Source organism: Trachypithecus francoisi, unplaced genomic scaffold (assembly GCF_009764315.1).
Source record: "Trachypithecus francoisi isolate TF-2019V2 unplaced genomic scaffold, Tfra_2.0 Lachesis_group21, whole genome shotgun sequence".
Classification (NCBI taxonomy): domain Eukaryota; kingdom Metazoa; phylum Chordata; class Mammalia; order Primates; family Cercopithecidae; genus Trachypithecus; species Trachypithecus francoisi.
This window is the reverse complement of record NW_022681467.1, coordinates 6,693,017-6,720,982: the sequence shown is the minus strand read 5'-3', so window position 1 is coordinate 6,720,982 and position 27,966 is coordinate 6,693,017. Positions and strand designations below refer to the sequence as shown.

At 46.6% G+C, this 27,966-nt stretch overlaps 1 protein-coding gene across 6 annotated transcripts in view; it reads left to right on the top strand.

The window, feature by feature from the left end:
* Positions 1–27,966, top strand: part of SLC24A3 (solute carrier family 24 member 3) — a 514,808-nt gene that overhangs the window by 369,017 nt on the left and 117,825 nt on the right. For all 6 annotated transcript variants that reach the window (XM_033185487.1, XM_033185486.1, XM_033185485.1 and 3 more), the window contains exons 5-6: positions 4,817–4,901; positions 5,283–5,386. In XM_033185487.1, coding sequence (XP_033041378.1) covers positions 4,817–4,901; positions 5,283–5,386 — 189 coding nt within the window. The remainder of the gene's footprint in view (positions 1–4,816; positions 4,902–5,282; positions 5,387–27,966) is intronic.

Here is a 27,966-nt window from a genome sequence, read left to right as displayed (position 1 = left end):
CTGGGGAGCCCTTGCAGGGCAGCTGCGGTGGAAACACCAGGCATCAGCATGTTTGAGAGTGATGGTCATTATTAGCACAAAAGTGCCATCAGTCCACTGAGCATTTCATGACACCCATCAATAATCAGACGAAAACCCACAGGACCAACCTCCCCAACTCCATTTAGACCTAACTAATGGTGCTATTTGTATTTTCCTTCCCCATTTTCTTTTCTTTTTAAACTCACTCTTCCTTTCTCTCTGTCATTTCCTCTACCCTTGTCTCCTGCGTTTCCTTCTGCCTCTATAACTCTCCTTTGATGATCCTTGGGGTCTTCACAGGATTAAAAACCTCCAACCGCATACCTCTGCCATGCTTCCTCTCTCTGTGTATATACAGAAATTCTCCAAGTGGAAGCACTGACATGAAGGAATTGGCCACAGAGATCAGGAAAGTGTCCCTGTTAGAAATCATCACGGTGCATGCCAGGCTGAACAGCAAGTTAAACCCCTTTCATCAAAAAATATTCAGCAGATCTAGAACTCTTTCATTCTCTTGCCTCTTTCAACTCTTTGTCTGTTTGGAAATGTAGTTTCCTTTATCTGAAAGCTTTCCATTTTATTTATTTATTTATTTTTAAATTCAGAATCCCTGTTTCCAGAAGGCATCTCCCTCAGACACATCTGTCCGGAACTCGGTTTCTGTATGCCAGTAGTTCTCAAAACTGGTTGTGTCTTCCCTTTCCTTCTCTCTCCCGTGAGTACCTGATCCAGTAGGTCTTGGGAGAGTGGGAGGGGGTAGAACTTGCATTTCTAATACGTTTTTCAGGTGATGCTGAGGCTGCTGCCTGGTCCAGGAACCACAGACTTAGCGAACTACATACCCTAAACAGTTACTTCTACATCCTGGAAGTTAGTGTTGGATACTTAAATAAATAAAAAGTGTCCCACAGTAAGAATATTTAGAGAGCCACAGGAGGGGCTCCGTTCCACGGTAGCACAGAAAAAGTGAGGTGGCATCTGAAATGCACAGTGGGCAGGTGGGGAGGCCCTTTGTCCAAGGACTTCCACCTGGGAGTGGGGTCACCTTATGTTGAAGGGGAGGAGGTGTTCCTCACCTGTAACTGGGGTCCTCTGTGATCTCTGAAATACCACCATTGGGTGGTTTATTGTTCATGCAGAGCAAAACTACTCTCTCTCTTTCCTGTGCAAATTTTTTGGTGTGAACATCAAAATTATATTCTGGAAATGTCAGTACAGCTGTTAGCATGTGTTCTACTCAGTTGAGGAAATCCACAGAACCTGTGAATACCCATGCCCTTGTAGGGGGAGGCAATTAATGAGCCAGAAAATGGCAGAAAAAGAGGGCGGGGTGAGTCTTTTAACAAAAAAACTTTTAAGGAGAGGAAAAGGAAAGAAAATGTTTAAATGGGGGGTGTTATTTTACTAGGTCCCTGATATGGTTCAGTCACTAAACAGTGTGTGTGACTATGTCTACTTGTCTTTAATCATCTCAAGAATTCTGTCAGGTGACTGATATTATCCCCTCTTTACAAACAAGGAAACCAGAGCTTAGAGAAGCTGAGCAACTTGCCCTGGGTCAAGGGATAGAGTCACTGTTTGAGCCCAAGTCAGCCTGAGTCCCAAGTCTTCAGACTTTTTGCTGCTCCCCTATCCAGAGATGAACCTGGATCAGGTCATGGTGTTGTTAGAACCGGCTGCACTGCCTGGACCCACAGCGATACTGGACGAGTGGGCACAGAAGAGCAACCACCTTTTCCTGGGCTTTCCCTGCTTCCACCCCCAATCTGGTCTTATAAGCAAGATTCATATAACAAGAGTAGGTGCCCCGTGCCTGTCTCCTGTAAAGACAGTGTTGGCTCCATGGACCTTAAACAGCCTTAATTGCTGGGGAAACGTTATGTCTGTGAATGGTGGGTGGGCTGAGGTCAGAGTTTACATGTATTTAGAGATAGAGATCCTGACATGTTTACATCTTCTAAGAGTCGTGGGATCAATTCTCCCTGCAGTTACACTTTCTCACAAGACGAGAGGATCATGGTGTGGGTCCACCAGCAGTGGCCTAGAGGGCCTCTCGGCCCTGGGCTCTGTTTACTGCCTGTGCTTTCCCTAATCACCTTTTAATGATTCGATATTGTGGGTTTCATGGTTGCTCGTAGACTAAAACTGGGAGTAAGGCAGAAAAACACAGAAGGATGTTGTTTCCAGCTTTTGTGAAAGATGAGTAGGGAGAGAAATCCACACGATTCAACAAATCATTGCTTGGAGGTCAGGGCAGATTCTCACTCAGTCTCAAATACTTTAAAGTTAAAAGCAGAAAAATGTGGAGTTCTGGAAAAGGCAAAGAAGAGAAACTGGGAGAAAGAGAAGGAGATAAAGGCAGTGATCCAGGATCCGAAACTGGGGTCCAGCCCTGGTGCTTGCAAAGCACCTGCTCCATGCTACCCCCTTCCCCTGTCTGGACCTCACTTTCTCCTTGTGTCTGGACCTCACTTTCTGCTTGTGTGAAATGGCAGCGCCTAGATTTTGAACAGCCAAGAGATATCATGGCAGGACATGCAGAGAGGGTCTCCAGAGTTTAGAGAAATCCTATAAGCCACAGTAGATAGACTCGGCTGCATTGAGGTGGAAAGGGAGAGAGGCATTTCAAGAAGAAGAGTGAACATGAACCAAAGCTCAGTGAGGGGAAGGGCCTGGCATCCCCAAGGACCATGAGGTGGCAGCCCTGGGCGGAGCAGAGGCTCATCTAGGAAGGATGAAGTCGGATGGGGAGGGTGGGAGGCTTTGGGACCCATGTGGAGGCTTCCAGGACAGCAGTGGGGCATTTGAGCAGCGGAGGATGTGACAATAGGTCTGGAACACTCACTACTCACCCCTCTGATGCCAGCACTAAGCTGGGCTCTGCCTGGACCAAGCTCGACACCAGGGGCTGGGAGGAAACTAGATCACACACAGTGTGTCCCATCCCATCCCAGGGCTCCTAGCTGCAGAGCAGCTCCAGGGTAATACCCACAGGGGCCTGGAGGAAGTGGCGGGGAGTTGGCAAGTGCAGAAGTGCAGAGAGAGAGTGGGGGAAGGAGAGATTGATGCTGTGAGGGATAGAGTTGGGAGGAGATCAAGAAAGAGCTCGTGCAAGGGGCAGGATTAGAGCAGCCCTTAGAGGGAAGGTGTTAGTGGCCAAGTATTTTGAGGAAGGGTATTTGGTGAGAGAACATCTGAGCCGCAAAACCAAGATGGGGTTTTGCACCAGCATACCGGCAGCCCTGCACGCCAGGCTGGGCGTTAGGAATTATTCCAAGCTCTGGAAGGAGCTGGGGAGGGCTTTTGAGGGCTCTGTCATGGTAGATAGGAGTCCAGAGTCAAGAAGACTAGAGTCCTGTGAGATGTTGCCAGGGCTGAAGTGAACTGAGGATGATGGAGGGGTGTGAGAAGATACAGAGGAAGAAACAAACTGGCTGGAGGAAGGAGAGAGGGGAACTGGACATGAACCCAAGGTTTGGATACTACAACTAATACCCCAGCAGGACAGAACCACAGCAACTCACGGCTCCCGCCTCCTGGCAGGTCTTGGCAAAGCATACAGGTTGCTGCGAGCTGTGGGTCAGGCTACCTCACTCACAAACTCTTAGCTCCATGGGACGGGAGTGCTTGGGCACCCCTCACAGCCTCACCTTGCAACTTTGCAGTATCTGTGCCTCCATCTTAGGGTCTGCTCAGCATCCCATGTGAAGCTTCGCTGTCCAGCCGACAGCGAAGCGACCCAGGATCCTAGATCAAAATCCTCAAATAGGACTCCTCCTGCAAACTATTGTGAGTCAGTCAATGGAGGCCAGTGACCTACACCAGGGCCACACTGCCCCTCTCTGGCTGAGCAAGGAAGTGCAGCTGTTGGTGCCACTGGAAGAGGAGGATGTCACTCAGGCTTGACTATCAGGAGGGAACTGTCATACTCCAAGAATGCTGGCAGCCAGCAGCATACTTTCTGGGTCATGACTGAATGCAGAAATGCAAAATCTGGTAACCAGCCTCTAATGTATAATTGCCTTGTCTTCTTGCAAATCACCTTTTGGTTTAAGAAACAGGGTAACATGGAGAACTCATTGTATAAACCATCTTGGCAGGGCTGATGCCTCATTACCTTCTTCTTAGCTTTAAGCCCCCCTCCCACTCTCTGATTCCGGGGTTTCCAGACTGCCTCAAGGAAGGGGAGTGGGTTTCAGGAGGGTGATCCCCACATCCATACCCCAACATGCCTCCATAACCTCCTAAAGACTCACAAACTGGTTACCATGAGCCTCATTTAGCCTGAGATCAGCATAGTATCACAAAAATCAGGAAGTTTTGTATAAAAGTTTGGATTATTGGCATCTCTTAAAAATCAGAATATCTGGCCACACTGAGGGAACTGGGCAATGCTCCCATAGAAAAGAGGTGAATGCCCCCATCATAGCCTCAGACATACCATCTGCTGTGGCCTCCCGTGGGCCCACCTCCACTCCTGACTGTCATCTGCACAGCCCCTGGGGGAATCCTAGATCTTCCCAAGAGGCTTTAGCTCATAAGGACATGCAGTCCCCTCCCCAAACCTGTCCCTTGAGGAGGAGCTCTGGCTCAGCAGGGGTTCGGCAACAGTGGCTGGGCTCTGTGAGAAGGAGAAGGGGGCTGAGAGGGACTAAGTACCAGCCCCAGGTTCCATTGTTCCTGCTCTTGGTGAAGCCCCAGGCTTTGCTTCTCAGGGCTTGAACTTGTTGTCACAGTCACCTCTCTTCCCAGATGGAATCCCAACTCACCTGTGGTTTTCTTTGCTCCTCTGTAGCGCCTGCACCTCAGTGAAGATGTGGCTGGGGCCACATTCATGGCGGCGGGCAGTTCGGCCCCAGAGCTGTTCACATCGGTCATAGGTAGGTGACAGACTGAGGAACATCTCAGCCCTTCACTGTCTGAAGGAAAGGGGCTCTGGGAAGAGATGGCCCCCAGACAGAGACTGTCTGCCCCTCATAGAAAATGATAATCCAGGGGCCCCAATGAGTAGAACATCAGCCTCCCATCTGCTGTTGTTTTATTTAAGTGATGCTTTTACTGTGCATGAACTTGTCCCAGACCCTGAGCCCCCCACACTCCTGTGCAGCAGTCATCCCGCTGTAGATTAGAAAGCTCTCTCCACCCTCAGCTGTTTCCTGTAGATTCTGAGAACAATCTAATGCTTATGAAAGGTTCCCCATGCCCACTTTGGAATGCAACAGGGCCACAGCAGCCAGGCTGATGTGGGATCTGTGTTTCAGGGGTCTTCATCACCAAAGGCGACGTGGGAGTTGGCACCATCGTGGGCTCAGCGGTGTTCAACATCCTGTGCATCATTGGTGTCTGTGGGCTCTTTGCTGGGCAGGTAAGACTGGCGGCTTCTTTGTGATGGCAAATGTGATATTGGGGAAAGGGGAGTCCTGGAGTTTAGGCAGGAGATTTTCTTGCTGGAACACAACTTGTATCAGGGCCCAGTGGTTTGGGCAGCAGTGATTTGGGACCTCACATCCCAGGAGGCTGGCCCAGCTGGAAGTGGAAACTGGTAAGCCACCATTAGTTGGTCTCCATGTTGATGGAATATAGAATGCTCAGGTCCACATAAATAATTAACCAGCCTGAAAGATGTAGGTTACAATCTGAAGGGTTCCACGCTCATTTTGGTATGCTACTGATCTGAACTAGAATAGCCTAGAACACTTTTAGGTATGATTTTTGCCCAGTGGAAGTAAAATACGTGAGAATCTGCTAAACAAAATGTGCAGTCATCATGGTTTAGGACACAGTCTAACCTTTTTCGACTATAGTAGAGCATTTCATTTCTCTGTTTTAGCGTGCCTTTGGGGTCATGAAGGGCTTTTCAAGCCTGCAGTTTACCTATGGAGTTGATGCCACTTCCAGGTGGTGTCCTGGTATCTGTGTTCTTTATGAATACTAGTGTCTGTTTTGGAAAGCTTGGGGAAGGTGCTCAGAAGCCGCTGCATGGGAGGCTCTGGGCGACTGAGACTACAGGACACTGCAGCAGCACCTGGAGGTTTGTTTGCAGGGTTTGCAACTGCTTTGCCAACTCTGATATCCTAAATTTCTCCATAGGAATTTTACTCAGAGACAACACAACCTTGAGGTCTCTTCCCAAATACCCACAACTTTGTGTATCTTCCAGTAAAAGTCACTTCTAAAAGCTCATGGAGGTTACTCCACTTATAATATCAAGGAAACTGTTGATCGTAATCACTTGATCAGCAGCCTTGATATGAACAGTGCGCTGTTCTACTAGAAGCAGCTGATTGGGTCAGGGGGCTAAAGAAAGGCCCGGGGCAGCCTTCCCCACACCCTTTGCCAGGCCCCTCACCTCACAACAGCGGCAAGAGGCACCCCATGCTGCCCGCTCCGCTGATGTAGACTCAAGGGTCTCCATGCAGGACACCCCTGGTCCACCATTGCATTCTCCGCTGCCCATTTTTACTTCCGTCATCCTCATGTCTGTTGATTTGTCTGGATTGCCTGGTGTGTCAGTTGCTTTCAGGTGACACGCAGAGGGATACCTGGATCTCATCGGGACTCAGCTCCAGGGCCCACAGGTGGACGGGTTCCTTCTTTCAGGAGAAGGGGCTCCCAGTACATGGTGACTGAGCTCTGCTCAGCTCCCTAGACTGAATGATTTCCCTCTTGTCATCCTTTCGGTCAGTGAGCTCATGTCTTAGATTTTGTGGACCCACAATATGTGCTTTCTAAATCTCCCATAAATGTAGTTAGTATTTTTTTTAAAATGTGTCTCTGCCTTTGCCTTTGGTGCTATTTGCACTTCCCTGGCTCTCCTTTGCCTTGGACACCTGCCCGTGGCCTTCCAGAGATGAACAGCAGAAGAGTCTGTCGCTGTTAGCACTCTCCTAATTGGCATTGTCACCATCAGCTGTATGGTTATTAGTCTAGCTGTTATTAGTGTTGTCATTAGTTCATTCATCATTTGTACCTGAAGCTTGATTCAAAAGCAAGCCCAGAGGAGGAGAGATAATGTAGAGAAATGAAACAAATGACTGGGGAGCATCTAGTCAGTGCCACACAACTAATTACTTATGAAATGGCTTGGATGCATGTGTGGCTCATCACTCATTAGCAACGTGGCTCATCCCAGCTTGGTTGGAACACCTGCATCAAAGGCAAAGGGCTCTCTGAACTCCAAAAAATGCTGGTGTTTGTCCCTTCACTCACTCCAGAAGGTCTTTGCTGGCTCGCCTCACAACCCCATAGCCATGGACAGAAGTAACAACCATGACTGTTGGGAGAAGCAGTCCACGCGATGACTCTGGATGCCAACCTTTCCTTCTGACTTTCCTGTCCTGTGGCCACTCGGAGATTTTCAAGGCCATCCAGCTCAGGGTTGTGTAGGATCCTTCAAGTCTTTGCAGAGAAAGCAAAATTATGTTTTGGAAGAACATGGGCTGGGGAATTAGGCGGGTCTGGGTTTGAATCTTGATTCTGCCATTTTCTGGCTGTGAGACCTTGGAGAAGTTACTTATGTTCTCAAAGCCTCATTTTTCTCATCTATAGAGTGGGTATAAGCATACCTACTTCCTAGTGTTGCCATCAGGATGAAATATAGCACCTGTTCTACATGGTAAGTCAGTCTCAGTGAGACACCATTAGCAATGCTCAGAATATGCATCCCTGGGATTCTCACCTCCAAATTCCACCGAGGTCACTGTGATAATTTGACCAACTCATTGATAGAACTTATCTAACGGTCAAGGGTGTCTACAGCTTAATTAACAGACACAGGATACTCAATGGGAAGGGAAGAGATAGTCAGGGAGAAGATCTTCTAAGTGGAAATCAAAGTAAGGAGATGTTCATAGAAAAACAATCTCAAAAGACTGTTACTTACTTCTGTGCTGTCTATCAGTAGGAGGGAAAAAAAAAGAAATGGCAGCTTCCCAGCCTCACACAGGGAGAAGCTCTCCCAAGTGGTGGAGTTGGTGCAGTGGAATGTTATGGCAAAGGCTGGATATTGGGAATTGAAGCGATTAATAAATCCAATCATGGGTCTCACTTAGCATTTTATTTATGTTGATCTGCACTTTCATTTGGCTGGGAGAATTACCAGCAAGTGCCCGTGGGCCTCCCTCTACGAATTTCAGCATGGAGGGTTGCACATGACCAAGTCTGTTATCCATCTGAAATTAAAGTAATTAAGCTATAAGGTTTGAGTTCCTGTCTCAATTAGGGTTTTGATGAATTCAGTGTAATTAAATGTCTGCTGTATTTGCAGTTTGCAAACATAGCCCTCGCTGCAGTGTTCGCCTAAGGTGCTTTGGGGAGTTTTATGGGACAAAAAGGAAATTGCTGCTTAGAAAGTGGCTTACAGAGAGGTTCTTGGCATCACTGCAAGACATTTACAAGGCTGTGGTCCTACAAGTTTCCTTTATTTAAAAACGAAGCATAATAACAAGAAAGAGAAAACACTGAGCTCTTGATGCAACATACTAATGAATTTTGCGCATTGTATTGAAAGGACTTCATGCCAGTTTTGTAAAACAACGTACTTATGAATTTCAATCTGCCGTTCAGAGCATGTGAAGATTTAAATGCATAACCACAAACAGAAATTATTCAGTTTAACTGCATCCCAGGTTAGGACTTTCATATTCAGGTTATTACAGGCCGGCAGATGGCTCCAGTTTATAATAAAGAGCTCCAACATCAGCCCTACTGGCATCGTCAAAATGTGCCTGATGTTCTTTGGCAAGGCCCGTCTCATCTTGGCTGGATTTGCCTTTCTTCAAATAATACTGACTCGTTTAAACAAACCCTAGCAGCACCCAGAGGTTGCACCTCTGAATTGAAATCCGCCTGCGTTTGGGTTTCCCAGGGAGACTCTAAGCAAGGACTCAAGTGCAAACAGTTGATTTGAAAGGTGATCCCAGGAAGTGCTTGTGGGACAGTGTGGAAGGAAGGCAGGGAAGAGAAAGGAGCGGAGGAAAGTGTGTTAGCAAGCCAGTTATCACTATGGGCAACTGAGATCTAATTCTTCTGTGGGAACTGGGAGACAGTTTAATGGAAGAGCCACTAAGTTATCTCACGTAAGGAGGCAGGGGAGCCAGAGTATTTATCCACCAGCTTCCATCATTCATTGCTTCAAGACTGCTCTTAAGGGATATTAATTCCCCAGCATTCAAGCTTGCTGGGCCCAGGCAGAGTGGACTTTGGGGCCTAGGGGAAACCCCCAGGCAAAGAGATCTAGGGACAGCAATGGAAAGGGCCTGAAATAGTAAAGGTGGGGAAATATGAATGAGCTCATAATAAAGCATTTGCTGCGAACTCAAGACAAAGGCTTTAAAACAATCCACTTGGTGGGTCTCATCTTCAGCTCCCTTAGATGAAACAGAAGCTTTAGTACTAGGCAGACTATAAAGTGTCTAGGGCCAGGACATGGTGCATTTAAAGAATTTCCTCTAATGTTAAAAATAACAGCTACTGTTTATTAAGCTTCTCTAACATTCAGGCACCACACTAGATTCTGTATAAATATTTGCAGAAATGCACCCACTGAGTTTTAAGATACTTATCATCCTTCTTTACAGGCAAGAAAATTGATACTGGGGAATTCAGTACCCCCCAGATGGCAAAGGGTCTATTGTGAGGTAGTTAAGACTGAATTTGAGCTCACATCAGTTGGTTATAAATTCCATTCTCCTTCCAAATGGGGGATCTATGATTTTAAAATCTCCAGATGTTATCTTTGCATTCTTATGATTAGCCTTGGATTTTATGTGTTCTTTGGAAGTTTGGGGCATAGGAGCTGGGGTCAATGCCAAGAAAACAGACACATTAGCAAAATGGTGGTAGCCCATGATCAACAATGGAAGTATTAGGTTGGTGCAAAAGTAATTGCGGTTTTTGCCATTACTTTCCATTACTTTTGCACCAACCTAATATTGTACTTAACCCAAACAATGTGCAGCTAGAAGTTTCTCTTATACTCAGATGGCATCTCCCACAGCTGGGCTTTTGCTTCCACCACAGATGGAGGACTCAGGCTAATAAACACAGCAGGAGACCCACAGGCTACCCCAGCTTACCCATATGCCTTGATTTCTAACTTATTGTTCCCCAGACAAAACCCAGCACATCATCTCCCCTGTTCCAATCCTGAGACACATCCAGATTTTCCAAGAAGCTGGAGACAGAGGACAGAGGAGGCCAAAAACCACACGCCAATAGTTTTGCCAAACCTAAAAATAGGGGCTGGAGGCCTAACATCCACTCCAAGGAGGGAGATGAAATTGCAAAGAAGAGAATGAGTGATCTGTCGAGAAACCAAGGGGGCAGGTGTGGGAGAAGGCCTCACCCAGGAGCCAGGGTGCTTCTATACAGGATCCTGTGAGTAGCAGAGAGCAGAATGTGTGGTGCAGGAGTAGACCAAGGCCAAGGTCAGGTCCAGCTGAGGCAGCCAGTGAATTCCATCACACCCAGTAAAACTCGGTTTCTCCCGGCATCTTCTGCAGACTGTGGCATCAGGAGGTAGACTCCTGTTAGAAACAGAGCCCTGGCCCTAGCCCCGGGCCAACTGAATCAGAAAAGCAGCTCACCTGCTTCAGCTCCATCTGCAGGCTCGTCCTAGACAAAGTGTGGCCCTGGATGAGAGGCGGCCTCCAGCAGTTGGTCCAGGCAGGGTAGACAGTCCTGCTGAGGCCCCAGTCCTATGACTGACCATCTGCCTGAGGCTGTCTCTTGCACTATCCCCTCGTAGTTTCTTTTCTTGGTCATCCCCACTCCAACCCCCTCAAGGCCAGGTCCTGACAGGGCCCCACACCTGATCTCCCCCTGACAGATGCTGTTGGTTCGAGGCCGAGAGTTCTACCAAGGCCACCCAGCTGGCTCTGTGCTGCTCTGTTTTCATTGCCTCTACAACTTCACCCCAGATCTCTGTGTTAGCTTTGACCTTGGCTCACAAAATTTGTGTCTTGCTTGTTCTACTTCTTTGATATGATCTCCTGAAATCAGATTCATTCTCAGATCCACATCTACATTAATTAGAAGCTTTCAGTCTCAGGTAACAACAACAAAAAAATCCCAACTCTAATTGGTTTCTTAAATGAAATAAATGTATTGGTGTCTCTGAAAAGCACAAAGGAAAATGAACATCAAGTATGGCTTGATCAGGACTTCCAGTCCCATTGTTGTGATTCTTTTATCTCTACTCTCCTCTGTTTTCTTCCTCAGACTAGTTTTTTGTATGGCAGAAAATAACTGTAGCATTTTCAGGCCTCGTATACACGTACCACATTGGCAAGGAAAGAGAAAGAGGATGTCTCCTTGGCCGCCACACCTCATTCCCCATCCCCCCATAGCATCATCAAACAAAAATCTGATTGGGCCAACTTAGGTCACCTGACCATCCCTGAACCAATCATTGTGGCAAAGGAACTAGTTACTCAATTGGTTTAGGTTAATCAAGAACCACATACCCATTTCTCCCTTCCCTCCAGAGCTAAGAATCTAATCACTTCCACCCCAAATACACAGTTTCTGGTTTATTATAAAAAGCAGACATAAATGACTACAGGACAAAGCCTATGCAATATCATGTGCTGCCTCAACGTCTGCTTGCCCTGGGCTGGTAGAACACAAAGGAAAAAATGCACATAGATCCACTGTAGGTCTTGGTGTGGACATATGGTCTCATTTCTTTCAGGTAAATAACCTAGGAATGGGATTACTGGGTTGTGTGCTAAGTATGTTTGTAAGAAACCACCAACAGCTTTGCAAAGTGGCTAAGCCATTTGTATTTCCACCACCTACATGTGGGATTCCAGGTGCCCCACATCATCACCAGCACTTAGTATTATCAGTACTGTTCTGTTTTGTTTTCATTTTAGCCGTTCTATTGAGCATGAGTGGCACCTCACTACGGTTTTAATTTGCCTTGCCCTGACGAGTCATAATGTTGGGCATTTTTTAACAGACTTCTTTGCCATCTTCTTTGGTGAAAAGTCTGTTTAAATCATTGCCCATTTGTTAGTCAGGGGTTTTGTCCTCTTCTTATTCTATTGTCCAGGCAGTCTCTAAATCATCACACACGACTAAGCACTCCTCTGAGTCCTTCCATCTAATTTATTTCCATGGCCAAATCAATAGTGGGTAGAGCCATTGGAAATGATTTAGACTGATTATGGCAATGTTTTATTAGTTCTGTTGCTTGGATTTGGGTTTGCAAGAGAGGTACTCATAATCAGCACTGTGCAATGGGGGAAAGAAAATGAAGCAATCATTTCCCTTTAGTATGGCACACCTGGGTGTATCTGAGATGAATCATTCCAGAAATGTGAAGAGAAAAGCAGGAACCTCTCATAGCCAGCATTGAGGACTCCTTCCATGTAGTTTTCATGATGCTCCTTGAAAGTGAGTAATGTTCATGTTTCTTTTGAAACTCACTTTCAAGGAGCACCATGAAAATTACTGGAAGGAACATTCACCTCCTGAAATTCACTGTCTACATCCTTGGCAAAGACTTTCTTTTTTTTTTTTTTTTTGAGAGAGAGAGTCTCGTTCTGTTGCCCACGCTGGAATGCAGTGGCACGATCTTGGCTCACTACAACCTCCACCTCCCGAGTTCAAATGATTCTCCTGCCTCAGCCTCCTGAGTAGCTGAGATTACAGGTGCCCGCCACCATGCCTGGCTAATTTTTGGACTTTTAGTAGAGATGGGGTTTCGCCATGTTGGTCAGGCTGGTCTCCAACTCCTGACCTCAGATGATCCGCCTGCCTATAAGTGCTGGACTTACAGGCGTGAGCCACCGCACCTGGCTGGCAAAGACTTCCAATGTACAAGGAGCCCAGAGTCTTACCACCATCGCAGCTGAGCACTGTCCCAAGATGAGAGTCCATCTTTGGGGCACAAATGTCATTTCTTTCCATGACACCATATTCCCCACACTGCCTCCTATCACAGGCAAGTGGGGCTCTTAGCAAGAATCTGCCACGTGAGCCCATGGCTAGTTGAACCAAAGCCAGGTCACCAGTTAGCAAAATCACAGAAAGAGGTAGAGACTGGGCAGCCAGGCAAGTAGCTGAACCTGGCAAGTAGCTGAACCTGAGTTGAAGGTTAAGTATAGTGAGGACAAAAGCCAGTCAGAGGGGCAGATGCTTGTTTTATGTATACTTACCTTTAACAAGCACACCTACAGTACTTACTTTGTGGCAGGCACTGTCTCGCAGCATTACATGTGTGAACTCATTCTGATCCTTTTAATAACTCCTGGAGAAAGACACTGTTGAGAAAAGAGGAAACCAAGGCTCAGAGAGGCTGAGTAATGTGTCAGCCACAGAACCAGTGAGTTGGGAGACATTGAGGGCTACAGGGGTCCAGCTAAACAACATAGGCAAGACAGGGTAACTGCTTCCTCAAGCCCGGCTCCCAGAGTCAACTTAGACCAGGGGCCTCATGCCCTAACCCTCCCTCCACAGTGTGGCTGTCCTCAATATTCCTTCACAGCTCAGTGCCCTCTTATCACCATGAAACCCACCTCAGCGAGTAATCAGAGGGGCACACTTGGGTGCAAAGGGACTGGCGGCACAGCAAATGCCTCCTTCTCCACTGCTGCAACATGTGTCATCTGCTGAGCTTGCATTCTCCTGCTGGACGCCAGCCATTCACTCCTGAACCCCACAACTGCCGGGTGGGCCCAGGCATCCCCAGCCTTAGCACAGAGACCTCTCATCTCCACACCCGTCCTTTCTGCACAGGCAGAGCCAGCCTGCACGCCAAGTGAGGGGAGGCCAAGGATTCCAGTCATGGCCTTCAAACTCCACCCCAGAGCAAAGAGGCACTGGAAAGCTTCAACTGATAAAAGGGCACACAGGACATTAGCAAGTCACAAAAATGTATGTGTAGCAGGCAGGGAAGGCTTCCACCTCTGTTCCTTCAGCCAGTGTCCACTGAGGACTCCCTGGTCTTCCCTCCTATCAATCCCCTATATAGGACACTGTGTGGGCAGTGACAGAGCAGACCAGACTTCATGCCCTAGGTCCAAGAAGCTACAGTCCAGGTAACTATGGCATGAACCACGCCAGCACCTGAGGCCTGAGACCACCTAAAAATCTAAAAATGCAGGCCCGTCTTTACACAATAATGTGAATTAAAGGTGGTTTGTTTCATAATTATTTGTGAATTTAAAGCCAGGGTCGTAGTCCACTGATTGTGTTCTAGGGAGAAATTTGTATTATAGTCTTCTTTGGGCAGTAAGTTCATTCACTGATTTAACAAATATTTACTGAGAGCTTACTATGTGCCAGGCACAGTTGCATGCACTGAAGAGACACTAGAGAAAAAATTACATTGTAGTAGCAGGCTTCGAAATGTTAAATACTCAACAGAGATGATAGATTGGTAGGTAGGTGAGTGGGTGGTTGGGTGAGTGGATGGATGGACCGATTGATGGAGAGAGAGAGAGAGTAAGATATTAATATAGTGGGATAGTAAGATAGGGAGAAGATATATGGAGTCAGGTGGTGGCCAATGCTATGAAAAAGCAATACAGCATGGTAAGAGTTAAAGAAAGTACTTCACCCTCGCTAAAGCTGTTCCTCCACCTTCTCCACTGTTCACCACCCATCCCATTGTCCAGTGCATTTCCATCAATAACTTTTGTCTTCTATTATCTGATCATCGATTGGTTCAGATGCTCCTTGCCTGTGTTCTCCCATGGGTCTGTGAGCTCTAGGAGGGAAGGAACCTTTTCTGTCTTGTTCACCTAGGTATGCTTTGTGCCTGCCCCTAATAAGCAGTGAATGGAAGTCCACATGAAACCAATAAGAGAGAAGTTACTGTGTTATAAAGAGTTTTCAGGGAAGACACCTCTGCAAGCACTGATAGCATAATGCCATGAAAAAATATTAAGACATTCCACTCTGTGAAGAAAATTGCACCATTTAAAATGTAGACTCTGATTTGGTGCAGTTTTGAACATGAGTCACTCTCTGAGCAGAAGGAATGTGCCATCCCAGCAAACTGCCAGCCATTGCCCCCAGGAACAGTGTAAAATGCTGGTCTTCTAGGCTCACAAGCTAGAGTAAGAAAACAGCAAGGCCAAGGGCAATAGGAAGAGGCATATCCATCGACCATCCCCATCCCTGACAACAGTGAAATGGATGTTGTGCCTGCTTAGACACATCATGCACTTTTTCTGCTGAGGGAATCACTGTGCTAGGCTATGAGTTCCCCAAGAACTGAGCCCATCTCTGCCTGTTCCTCATGCATCTGCAGCACCAAGAGTAGTGTGGTACATGGTAAGGTCTCAAGCATCTTCGATAAAGGTCTGGCTAACTGATATCCTGCCCTTGACACAGGGCAGGGGAGGATAGGTATATGATCAGTTCACAGAGCCCATCAGCTGGCACAGACGTGCTCAGGGCCTATTCTAGGGGTGCCTGGGTAGTCAGATGGGTGCATAGATGAATGAATATCATAAGTTGCCACCAGATACACCAAAGACAAGGTGAGTTGAAACAGCACAAACTCTATGGGTAGCATTTGAGACACAGTCACGAAACAGAATTATTGGTTTCATGTGGACTTCCATTCACTGCTTATTAGGGGCAGGCACAATACTGAGGTGAACAAGACAGGAAAGATTCCTTCCCTCCTAGAGCTCACAGACCCATGGGAGAACACAGGCAAGGAGCATCTGAACCAATCGATGATCAGATAATAGAAGACAAAAGTTATTGATAGAAATGTATTGGACAATGGGATGGGTGGTGAACAGTGGAGAAGGTGGAGGAACAGCTTTAGCGAGGGTGATCAAGGGAAGTGTCTCAAAGAAACCCCAAATCATGACAGCAACTCCAACCAAGATCTGGGAGAAGAAACTTCCAGATGGGAAGAAGAGTAAATGTTCATACAGAAGCAAGCTTGACATGTTTGAGGATCATGGAATAGGCCAGTTTGGAGCCTGGTGAAGAAGGGGAATATGGCTGGGAGTGCTCAGAGAGGTGGTAGCCAGGGGCAGATCATGTCCAGCCTTGGGTCATGCTGAGGATGCGGGTGCATTGGGAAGCTACTGGAGAATTTTAAGTTGTTGACTACCATTATGCAATGTATATTCTGGGAATATCACCCCAACTGCTTGGTGGAGAAAGGATCCTACATGGGCATGATGGTGACCAGGAGACCAGGTAGGAAGCCTGTGGTAAGACTTGAGTGGCGTTGTCAGGAGTAAAGATAAGAAGTGGTTGCTGTCTTTAGAATATTTTTTGAAGGTGATGCCAAGAGGGTTTGCAGGTCAGTTGGAAATAGGAGTGATGAGATGGAGAAAATCATGGAAGAGTCCAGGATTTTTGTCCTAAGCAGTATAAATGGGTTAAGGAATATATGTTGACTGTGCAAATGAGTACAAATCACTACGAGCAATTAGCAGCTTATGTTCAGAAAGTAGGCATCCTGTTATCCAACACATTCTGAGGTCGACCATTGTGTGTCAGATCCAGAAAGTTGGTAGGGTCCCTGAGTAAATGGTGAGATTTTAATTAAAAGTTGTTGATCTTATTCACTGACCCTGCCCAACCTGCTGAGCCGCCCAACCCTCTTACAGTCACAGCTTCCCTTGGTGGCACTTGTAGCGAAAGCCCTGATTGGCTCCTTCTAGGACTTCAGATACAGTGACACCTACGTCCTGGATAGTACTGCCCATCTCCAGGTCAACCTCAGTCTTTATGAATTTGAAATTGGCACCTAGGAGCTCCATAGACCCCTGGTGGCCATGCTTTTGCATATGGTGGAGCAGGATGTGAGCAGGTGAAATACACAGCATTTGCTACAGTGTGGATTGACCCATCTTCTTCTCTGTCCTCTGCTTTCTCACACCCCCTTTCCCTGCCCATCCTAGGTCCAGCCAGAGTTTGGATATTTTATCATACTCTGCTAGGCTGCAGTCTTTATTCTGTGTTCCCTGAGCTCTTGACAAGCCTTATCTGTACTTATTAATCCATCAGGCAAGAAGGACTCAGCTTGCAATTTTATTTTATTTTTTAATAAATATAATTTTTGCTAGGCACAGTGGCTCACACCTGTAACCCCAGCACTTTGGAAGGCCGAGGCGGGATAATTGCTTGAGCCTAGGAGTTCCACACCAGCCTGGGCAACATAGTGAAACCCCATTTCTAAAAAAAATTTTAAGAATTAGCTAGGTGTGGTGGTTCACACCTATATTCCCCGCTACTTGGGAGGCTAAGGTGGGAGGATCCCTTGATCCTGGGTGGTCAAGGCTGCAGTGAGCTTTTATCACACCACTGCACTCCAGCCTGGGCATCAGAGTGAAATAACCCAAAAATAAAAATAACCCCAAAAATAAAATAAAATACATGTAATTTTAGAAAACACATATGGGATACATATTTTGCATATTTATGAGGTACATGTGATATTTTGCCACATGCATGCAATATATAATAATCAAATCCGGGTATTTAGAGTGCCTGTCATCATCAGTATTTATCATTTCTACATGTTGAGAACATTTCAAGTCCTCTCTTCTAGCTACTTGGAAATATACAATACGTTGTTGTTCATTGTGGTCACCCTACTCTGCCATCAAATATTACAACTTATTCTTTTTACCTAATGGTACGTTTGTACCCATTAACCAACCTGTCTTCATCTCCCCTCCAGTTGCTGGTATCCATCCTTCCTCGTTGCTGGTATCCATCATTCTACTTTCTGCCTCCATGCGATTAACTTTTTTAGCTCCTACATATGAATGAGAACATGAGATATTTATCTTTCTGTGCCTGGCTTATTTTCACTGAACATGATGATGTCCAGTTCCATCCACGTTGCTGCAAATGACAAGATTTCATTCTTAGTTATGGCCAAATAATATTCCCTTGCATGTAGATGCCACATTTTTACCCATTCATCCGTTGGTGGACCCTTAGGTTGATTCCATACCTTTGCTACTGTGAACAGAGCCGCAACAAATGGCAGTGCAGCGTATTCCTTCAATATTGAGTTTGCAGTCTTAAAATCGAGAAGTGAGGGACACAACCAAAGGAAAGTTTGAGGGGTGTTTTGGGGTTTTTTTAATACGACAAAACACTTCTCTAGTCAAATCCTTTTATTTTCTAGGCCAATCTCCTTTTATTTTTTGTGAAGTAAGACATTTGTGGCCTCCTGCTGCAGCTGCTCTTTCCTGCAGGGGAAATCTCACCCTGCATTTGAATGGAAACCTGGAGCCTGGACCTGAGCCTGAATCTCCAAGTGAGAAAGAAACAAATGCCATTAACCTTTCCAGATGGTGTGCAAACCATCTAGGGCAATGGGAGGGCTCACACACCACGTGTCTGGCTTTCACTGGCAAAGTAAGATTGTGTTGCAGTTGGCTGGGGGCTCTCCCTCCCCGACCCGACCAAGGGGGTGACTTATCTCGTGTGTGACAGGGAAGATGAGTTCCTTCTTCCCTTCCCTATAGTGAATATACATGAGCTGCCATTCCTTGGGAGATGAGAAAGAGTAAAGCACACTGGCCTCAGGGTGCTTTATTTACTTATGACTTTTTCCCACAATGAAATTGTGGCTGCAGTTGGGGCATGGAGAATTAGAATTAGGGCACTTGGTGAGGTACCAGCAGCTGGGAGACTCAAGACGTGGCTACAGCTGTCAGATAACATTAAACCCCTACCCTTTTTCATTTAAGATCTTGGTCATTATACAGGAAACTTTACTTTTTCCACTCTCTTGCTCTGTCTTTGATTACTGCAACATGCAGCTTCTAAATACATGTGTCCTGGCCTCCCCATAGCATCTTTGTGCTTGACCTTTTTCTTAAAATAAATAAAAATGTGTTATATATATATATAAATATATACACACACACACATATATATATATATATATATATATATATATACACACACACCCCTTCTACTCCCAGTTACTATTTTTATTTTTAAATTAAAAACAGTTTTCATATGAATAGCTAATCTTTACTGGGAACTCGGTTGAGTCAATGTAAAATTATACGCATGAACTCGTTTAATCTTTGTATCAACCCCATGGTGTAGATTCTGCTTTCTTCATTGTAGGGATGAGAAAATAGAGCCCTGAGAGGGAGGTTGAGGAACATACTCCAGGCCACACAGCCAAGAGCAGCAACACAGAACAAGGCACTTTGGTTCCAGAATTTGTGTTCTTGATCTCTGTGGGGCACACATGAGTCAGTGGAGCAAAACAGGACAGAGGGGCTCCTGTCCTGGGGGTTGTAGAACACGTCTCACAAATGGAGGAGGAGGGCGTCCTAGATTATTTTGCGGTCCCTCCTGCACACTTGGCGGACTGCGTGTATGATGTGGTCCCTCCCTCACGTCTGGAGGACTGTGTGTGTGATGCGGTCCCTCCCGCGCATCTGGAGGACTACGTGTATGATGCGATCCCTCCCGCGCGTCTGGAGGACTGTGTGTGCGATGTGATCTCTCCCGCGCATCTGGAGGACTGTGTGTGATGCAGTCCCTCCCGCGCATCTAAAGGACTGCGTGCGTGATCTGGTGCCTCCCGCGCGTCTGGAGGACTGCGTGCGTGATGCGATTCCTCCCGCGCCTCTGGAGGACTGCGTGTGCGCTACTGTCTCTCCCGCGTGTCTGGAGGACTGCATGTGTGATGCGATCCCTCCGCACATCTGGAGGACTGTGTGTATGATGTGTCCCTCCTGCGCATCTGGGGGACTGTGTGTGTGATACGGTCCTTCCCGCGCATCTGGAGCACTGTGTGTGTGATGCGGCCCGTCCCGTGCATCTGGGGGACTGCGTGTGTGATGCGGTCCCTCCCGCGCGTCTGGAGAACTGCATGTGTGTTGTGATCCCTGTCGCGCGTCTGGAGGACTGCGTGTATGATACATACCCTCCCGCGCCTCTGGAGGACTGTGTGTGTGATACCGTCCCTCCTGCGCGTCTGGAGAACTGCGTGTGTGATGCGGTCCCTCCCGCGCATCTGGAGAACTGCGTGTATGATGTGATCCCTCTCATGCATCTGGAGGATTGCGTGTATGACGCGGTCCCTCCCGCGCATCTGGGGTACTGTGTGTATGGTATGATCCCTCCTGCGCACCTGGGGGCCTGCGTGTATGATGCAGACCCTCCCGCGCATCTGGAGAACTGCATGTATGATGCGTCCCTGGGCCTTTTTGATTTAGAACACCTGATAGACAGTGCTGAGCCCGGCTACCCAGGTGCTCGTCTTTGAGTGGAACACAAGATGCTGCCTCCTGTTAGACACTGAGACTCTATCCCGAGCTACGTTTATGCATGCGCTCATTATGGAGTTTAGCGGGGGTTGAAATGTAGTGTGGGACTAAATGGAATTTGAGGCCTTTCTGATACCATTTCCTGATACCAATACGCTCTGGTGCTGGGACGCTCTGCAGAACGAAGCATGGGAAGAGTCACCTTCTCTCATCCTGATGAGTTTGTTCAGCCCATTCTCTTCCTGGCATCTACTCTCTTTGGGAAGAATTGACTCTGTTTCAGGGATGAGGAGGAAAACTTGAGAGGGGAGCAGCCAAGAGATTCTTCTATGACCCACGGAGTCAAAGCTCAGCCATGTTCTTGATAAATGTGTGCTTCCCTGCTTTGGAAACATGTTGGTGTTGGGGTCCTTGGAGGGCTTGGCTTGGCTTGTTCTACCTGTGAAGGTCCAGGGGCCAGGTTGAAGGTCTGTGGGGGTCTTTCTGAGGGAAGGCCTCAGTGCCCTTGGTACAGAGTTGAGAATCAGGTCAGGGTGGAAAACATGTGGCTTTCTGCCAAACAGGGGTTGATCTCCCAAGCAGGGGTTGGGAGAGCCCAACCAGCGCTCCCAGCCTCCCTTCGGCCCCAGCTCCAACTCCAGACCCTCCCAGCTTGGCCTAGACAAACCCCATTAGGAGGCACCATTTCTCCCTGGACTCATAAATTCTGTCTAGCAGTTAAGCCCAGAACACCTACTATGAGTCAGCATATTCATATGAAGCCTTCAGGAGGGCCTCTGAGAGCCATTTTAAATGCCATCAAAAAAGTCAGCTCTGCAATTTCATATAAAAAAAAAACAAGAATATCATGATCTAATATATCTCCTTAATTTCTATGACAATAAAATAAGAGAATTTTGCACATCTGTCATCTCACATAAATAAAAATGGATTTTAATGAAGTGCTACTCTACAAGTTTGAACTGAAGAAAAATGTTTAATATAAAATGTGCAGCTCCAATTCTGGCCCTAGGCAGAGAGAATAATTGTAAATATTAGTCATATTGTATTATTATGCACAAGCACTAAGCTAAGTGGGTTTTGTGTGTGTGTGCTTTCTTAAAAATATTTTAGAAATGAGTTCTTGTCTTGTCGCTCAGGCTGGAGTGCAGTGGCATAATCATAGCCCACGGCAGCTTCAAACTCCTGGGCTCCAGTGATCCTCCCACCTCAGCCTCCTGAATAGCTAGGACTCCAGGCAGGTACCACCACACCTGGCTAATTTTTTAAAATGTTTTTGTGGTGACAGGGTCTCCCTATGTTGCTTAGGCTGGTCTCAAACTCCTGGCCTCAAGTGATCCTCCCACTTCTGCCTTCCAAAGCACTGAGATTGCAGGTGTGAGCCACTGCACCTGGCCAAGGCTGTTTTTTATATGCTTCTGGAGGCTAACTGCCCATATTCAAATCTTGGCCTCCCCACATCTTGAATACATGAACTTCAGAAGTTACTTAACCTTGCTTTGCCTAAGTTTTCTCATCTACTAAATGGAAGTGATAATAATATCTACCTAAAAGGGTTGTTGTGGTGTTCATATATGTTTATATATGTCAAACACCCAGAAGACCCTTTCGCCTTTTCCTCTACCTCTGTTGCCAGCAAGACCGTGGCTTGGGCTTTCTGCCCAGCACAGAAGCTTCTCTGGGGAGTGGTCCCAATCCACTTTTTTATGGGGCCTCTTGCCCAGAGGCTCCAGGTCTATTTTCAGCCTCTGTAGCTGCCCTCTCAGAAATCTTCTGTTTCTTTGGTGCCCCAGTCTCCTGGTCTGTTCTGGCCAGCAAGAGCTCAAGGAGTTGGAATTCCCTTTATGTGGGGATCCACACTTCGAAAAGAATAAAAAAGCATGCACCCACAACCTCTGTATATGCATCATCCCTCCTCCACTCGTGGAGATCACAGATGCAGGGTAAACCCATGCTTCCCCCTTCTGACTCCTGCCCAATTGACAAAACCAGGGAAGTCACCAATACCATCCTACTTGTTCCACAGAGAGCTGTGGTTAGATGTAGCCCTTTCTCAGAATGGTGTTGACACATGATTCATGCAAGGGCTCCTGAGACTTGAGAATGTTCGCGGCCATGCTACAAGCTGCGAGTGTGAATCTGACAGTCCTGCAAGTCTGATCTCTCCAGTCCCTCCATGCATGGCCTCTCGGCTGGCTGTGGTCTGCGGTGCTAGTGTTTTCCATAAAATAGGGGTGCAAGTTAATGTTTAAGACTCCTATTACTAATAATAATTGAAATAGTAATCGGAGTAGTAGTAGCATTAAAGTTATTATTATTGGCCAGGCGTGGTGGCTCACACCTGTAATCCCAGCATTTTGGGAGGCTAAGGCAGGTGGATCACCTGAGGTCAGGAGTTCGAAACCAGCCTGGACAACATGTTGAAACCCTGTCTCTACTGAAAATACAAAAATTAACCAGGCATGGTTGGCGGGTGCCTGTAATCCCAACTACTTGGGAGGCTGAGGCAGGAGAATTGCTTGAACACGGGAGGCAGAAGTTGCAGTGAGCCAAGATTGTACTACTGCACTCCAGCCTAGGAGACAAGAGCAAAACTGTGTCTCAATAAATAAATAAATAAGTTATTATTGTTATTATTATACCTAACACGTATTGATGGCTCCTGGGCACCACGCTTTGGTCTTTATAAACATTATTTTATTTAATCCTTTCTAGAGTCCCCTGAAAAAAGTACTATCATTGTCCCCATTTTACAGATGAAAAATCAAAGATGTAGCTCATCAGTGTTGGTGCCAGTGGATGGCTCGGGAGGGCTTTTGCCCACCTACTCCACACACAAGCCCCCACACTGTCCTTGCTATAAAGATATGACTTCAAAAAAAAAAAAAAAACCCTCTACCTTCTCCTTTACCCAGACAGATGCCCTGGGCCTCTTCTTTAAAACTCTGAAACCACAGCTGGTTTTCAGTTTCATCCAGGTAGGAAATGTCCAATCCACACTTCCAACTCAGGTCTGGCCAACTCTAGGATCCAAGCTGTACCACACTGTATGCTATTATATATTTACCAAAAGACATATGTATCTATCAAGAGAGTCCCCATGCTAAGCATGGCTTGACTTGAGAACTCCCTCTTCACAAGCACCAATATCTAAAAGAGTCTCTCATCACATTCACGAAATCCCTGCTTATGGCTCTGTCCAGAGGAGGCCTGTCCAAACCAGATGGCGAAGGCACGGGAGTCCCTGGTTCTCTCTCTGTGCTAATGAATCAGCAGGCAGGTGTGTGGGGAGTTGAAACTCAGCCACATGTCCTGCAAGCAGACCCTTCTCTGCTACCACTGGAGGCATCAGCCAGCTGAGGTGGGCTTATCACACCCACACCGTGGTTCAACCGCGCAAGATTGCTTAGGAACAGCCTGGCATGTTCACGGTGCATGGGGAGTTAAGTCCTAGTAAAACAAGTCAGGGTTTCAGTCTCTCTGGAATTGTCACTCCATTTAAAGTCCTGAAATCACACAGCGTGGCACTAGTCATGGAACCAAAGTTCATCTACCAAAGCCCCAAGTGGCATTTAGAAGTAAACAAATCCTCACACATAATTGAGTCTCTGGCCCTGATTTGACCAGAGTTGGACCTGACTCAGGAATTCCCTGGTCCTGGCTTAACTTTTGTGGGGGTTTTGGTCTGGGCAGTCCTGGCCACACCACAGCATCTGCCTGCTGAACAGACGCAGCTGTGGAGTCAGGCAGCCCAGCAGGGGGTGATGGCATATGCTGAATTTTGGCATCTTCAACTTTGTGTACACTAATTTCTCCCCTTTTCCAGAGAAAAGAGCTCCGTGTGGGATGGGGGCTGGTGGTGGATATTTCTGAGGTTGTTTGCCTGCTCTTGGTGCTCACCTATCAAGTGGGCCCATCAGAGAAAGAATCAATGGACTCCGTAAATAGTCCGGAATGACTTCCTATTTGTGACCAAATCCCTCCTGAGTCTGAACACCTGTTTGCCCAGCAGGCTGGCTGTTGTCAAACCACTTGGCAGTTGTTTGAAAGCAGGAAGTCTTTTCTCTATCAGAAGAAAGAAGAGGTTTCCCATAACTATCAGAGTTCGGGTACATATTTTCCTTTCAGTTCTTTTTTATTATTCCTTAAATTCATTGTTCGTTTTAGAACTAAGTGTGCTGTCTGTTGCTGGCCTTGGAGCCACATTATGCACATACTCAAAAAAAAAAAAAAAAGGCTATGAGTTCCAGGGGTGCCACCTGCAGCAGTCCTGGCATCCTGGTGCACACCAAGGTGGTGCATATGACAGCAACTGAGCAATGGTAGCATCTGTTACCCCTGGGTCTGTGCTGAGCCCTGTCATTCACATGTCTCTGTAAGGAGTTCGAAAGGAAGCTCGAGGTTCCCATGCTACTACATCATGAAAGGCAGCAGAGGTGTCTGCAATCCCCAGACAGCACAGTGTGATCCAGTCACTTACTCCATAGGTGAGTATCTTTTGAGTGACAGTTTTAGGGCTTGGGGATATGATGGTGATCAAGACAGGAAAGGCCCATGCTCTCTGTGCTGCCAGAGGGAAGGTAGATGATCAATAAGGAAAAATAAATCAACAAGGTAATCTCTGGTAAGAATGGTCTGAAGAGAGTAAAATAGGGGGACGTCAGGGCCTAGTAGGAGTGAGGGGCTGGCAAGAGCCACCACAGATGGGAAGGGAACGAAGGCCTCTATGAAGAGGGAATCTTGGGGCTGAGACCCTCATGGTGTGAAGGAGGATCCATGTGAAGACCTAGAACATTCCAGGAGGAGTGAACTCCCACTCCAAAGCCATGAGGCAGGAACACAGTGACGCGGTTAGAGGAACAGAAAGAAGACCCTGCTGCTGGAGAGCAGGGTCCTGGGGGAAGCCAGGGGCTAGGCAGGGCTGGGTGGGGGGTCCTGGGGCCCCGGTGAGGAGTTTAGCTACAATTAGACCAGTGATCTAGGAACTTGCAGTCCTTGGGAGCAATGAGAAATCACAGAGAGTGGAAAGGAGTCAGAACTCCAGGTGTTAACCTAAATCTCTGAAGGTGCTCAGTGGTTCTAAACCAGCTTATTGTCATGGACCAAGCATTAATAACACGACCCCAAGTGTGAGCCTCCACCAGAGTCCTGGATGCCTTTGAGTGTTGGCTCAAATCCTCCGACTGCAGGCTCTGAGGAATTTCCACCATTACCCTCTGCCTATCCTCCTCTTTCAGGAGCTCTGCATCCCCAGTTCAAAGCACTTCACCTTCCCTCAGTCTTGGTTCCATTCCTGAGAGACTATGCAGGTGGTCAGGCTTAACTGCCTTCTCCTCATTGTCTTGTTCTAAATCTCATTCTTTTTCCGCAGGCTGTGAGCATTCCCCTCTTACAGGTGACCATTTTGATTAATGGGTCCCAGGCTTTAGCATTTGCCACCCTCACTCTGGGGACCATTTCCCTTCCATCCCATTTTTGTATTGGAACACTCGGTCTGAGCATGGTTTATGCTATTTTAAAGTATAAGAGTTAAATTAGGAAAAAAAACATGCTGGCCTCATCTCAGTCCTGGAATGGTCCTAGATTTGGGGAACTCCCGGAGAGTGTGGGATGGTCAAAGATCAAGCAAAGAGATTACTTTCACCATTTGTATAAAGTGTATGATTGATCAGATTTACTTAAAGCTCCATCATCACCCAGTTTAACCACAGCTGTCTGATGTCTAAAGGCTTTTACACTGTGTTTATTTCCAGTTCTTTCTCCTGTGATTTTTTTAAATCACTTACATCTACTGGCTAAATAATCTGTTTCCAATTAAGACTTCTACTAAGCTTTCTCTACGAAAGAGGTTTTTCTTTTCTTTTCTTTATAAATCGCATCCTTGGTATTAGAACCTAATAGCAACATATGAGTTTCTGAAGCTAAAATCAACTGATTCTTAGGATTCTTAGAATTTATATTGGCTGCCACTAAGAGATTAACGTCAACCCCACAAGCCTGCCATATCAGTTATCCCTGTATTTGTTCATTCAGAGCTGTGACGCTGTCTTCTTTTTAATTCAGCATAGGCCTTCGTACATCTACCCATCGAGTCTCTGTTTAGTGACCTGATTTTTCAACATCTTCCCCAGAAAGTTACAACCACTGCATTTTTAAGCTTGAGTTTGCCCCTTGAATCAACCCATCGAATGTGCCAAACCAAAAGAAAACTAATAAAATTTAATAGCATTGAAAAGAAAAACAAATTATACCTATCAGACTGCTTTTTTTTTTCCTGACTCCTCCACTGAGGAGGTTTGGGGAGATGGGAAGGAAAGAGGCTACACTTCTCTTGTCTTCCCTACTCTGAATGACTGTGCCCACTTCTGAAGCCAATTCTGACACCCAGCCCTGAATTTCTAGTCTGGGAACAGATATTCTGAAAGCCTAGAAACATCCTCAGCTTAGGTCTCATGATATCCCCCAGCCGGACTTGCTATTTGGCCAGCATGAGCGGCGGAGCAAAAGAAAGTTGGCCAAACTGCCAGTTTCCCAGTCTTCCTCTCTGTCAGGGTCTGTGGCAGCACGCCCTAAGCTGTGCTCAATAGATTCCTCTCCCTGAAAATTACCCAGGGGTGCAGGTGAGACAGACCTGCCTGCCTGCCTGTTGAACACACCACTCGCCAGTGTGCATAGCCTTGTCATGTTCTAGTTACTGCTTCCTGAGTGCTGGAGGCTTCCAATATGGGGAAGGATGACATATTTAAATTAGCTCCTTTTATGGCAGGAATGATTCTGATTGACATTGGCTCAGGCGGTACCCATAGAAATAATAGCATTTGGTATTAATTTTATTTTTTATTTTATAGCTCGGGGTGTTTAAAAATGTTTGGTGCTGAAATGCAAAAACAAAATTTTTGCAGGGGATTTTAAGCTCCAGTAAAGCTCTAAAACTTCTCTCACTAAATTTGAATCTGGATGACTGCTTTGCATCTGACTTTGATGAGTGAATTTTTAAACTCAGAGAAGTAACCGCTTCTTTGTGCACAAATATAAATAGGAAGCATTTGTGAATCCCTCATATGTAGGAGGGAGATGAGAAAAGCAGGGACTTATAGGACTGAGGATGCAGAGGGAAGAAGGCCGGGAAAGGTCATGAACCAGAGGAGAATGCCCATGGCATAGAAGGATGTCAGAAACCAGGAGGTCCAGTCCCTCATTTTGCAGGTGAATGAACTGGTGTTCAGAAGTGGGTGTGGCCTGTGCAAGTCCACACAGTGAAGAACTGTCAAACTAGGACTTGAACCCCACTGTTCTGCTTTGGTCCTTCCAGTGTATATGTGGACAGTGTGCGACCAAGCCATGCCTCGCACTTGGTACACCTATCAACCCTTGTCCCTCTGCAGCCCCTGAGGCTCCTCTGTGAATTAAGGAAGAGAATGTAGGCTTAAAAGAGGGTTGGACGTGTGAATGAGTTCAGTTGGTTATCTTCAAGGAAGCCACCAGAAATATGAGTCAGTTCACAGATATCCTTTGAGATCCCATAACATGGGACTTGCCTCCTGCTGTCTGATCCTCAATTTAAACTGATTTTTTAGACTCCCCATAGATCTTTTTCCTGGACCCCAATCCAGTGAACAATCTCATTGTGCACCCTCTCCACCTGCTCTAGTCTACAAAATGCTTTCTTCCTCCTTAAACCCCTCTTTTCTCACCCCAAATGGTAGCATTCCTT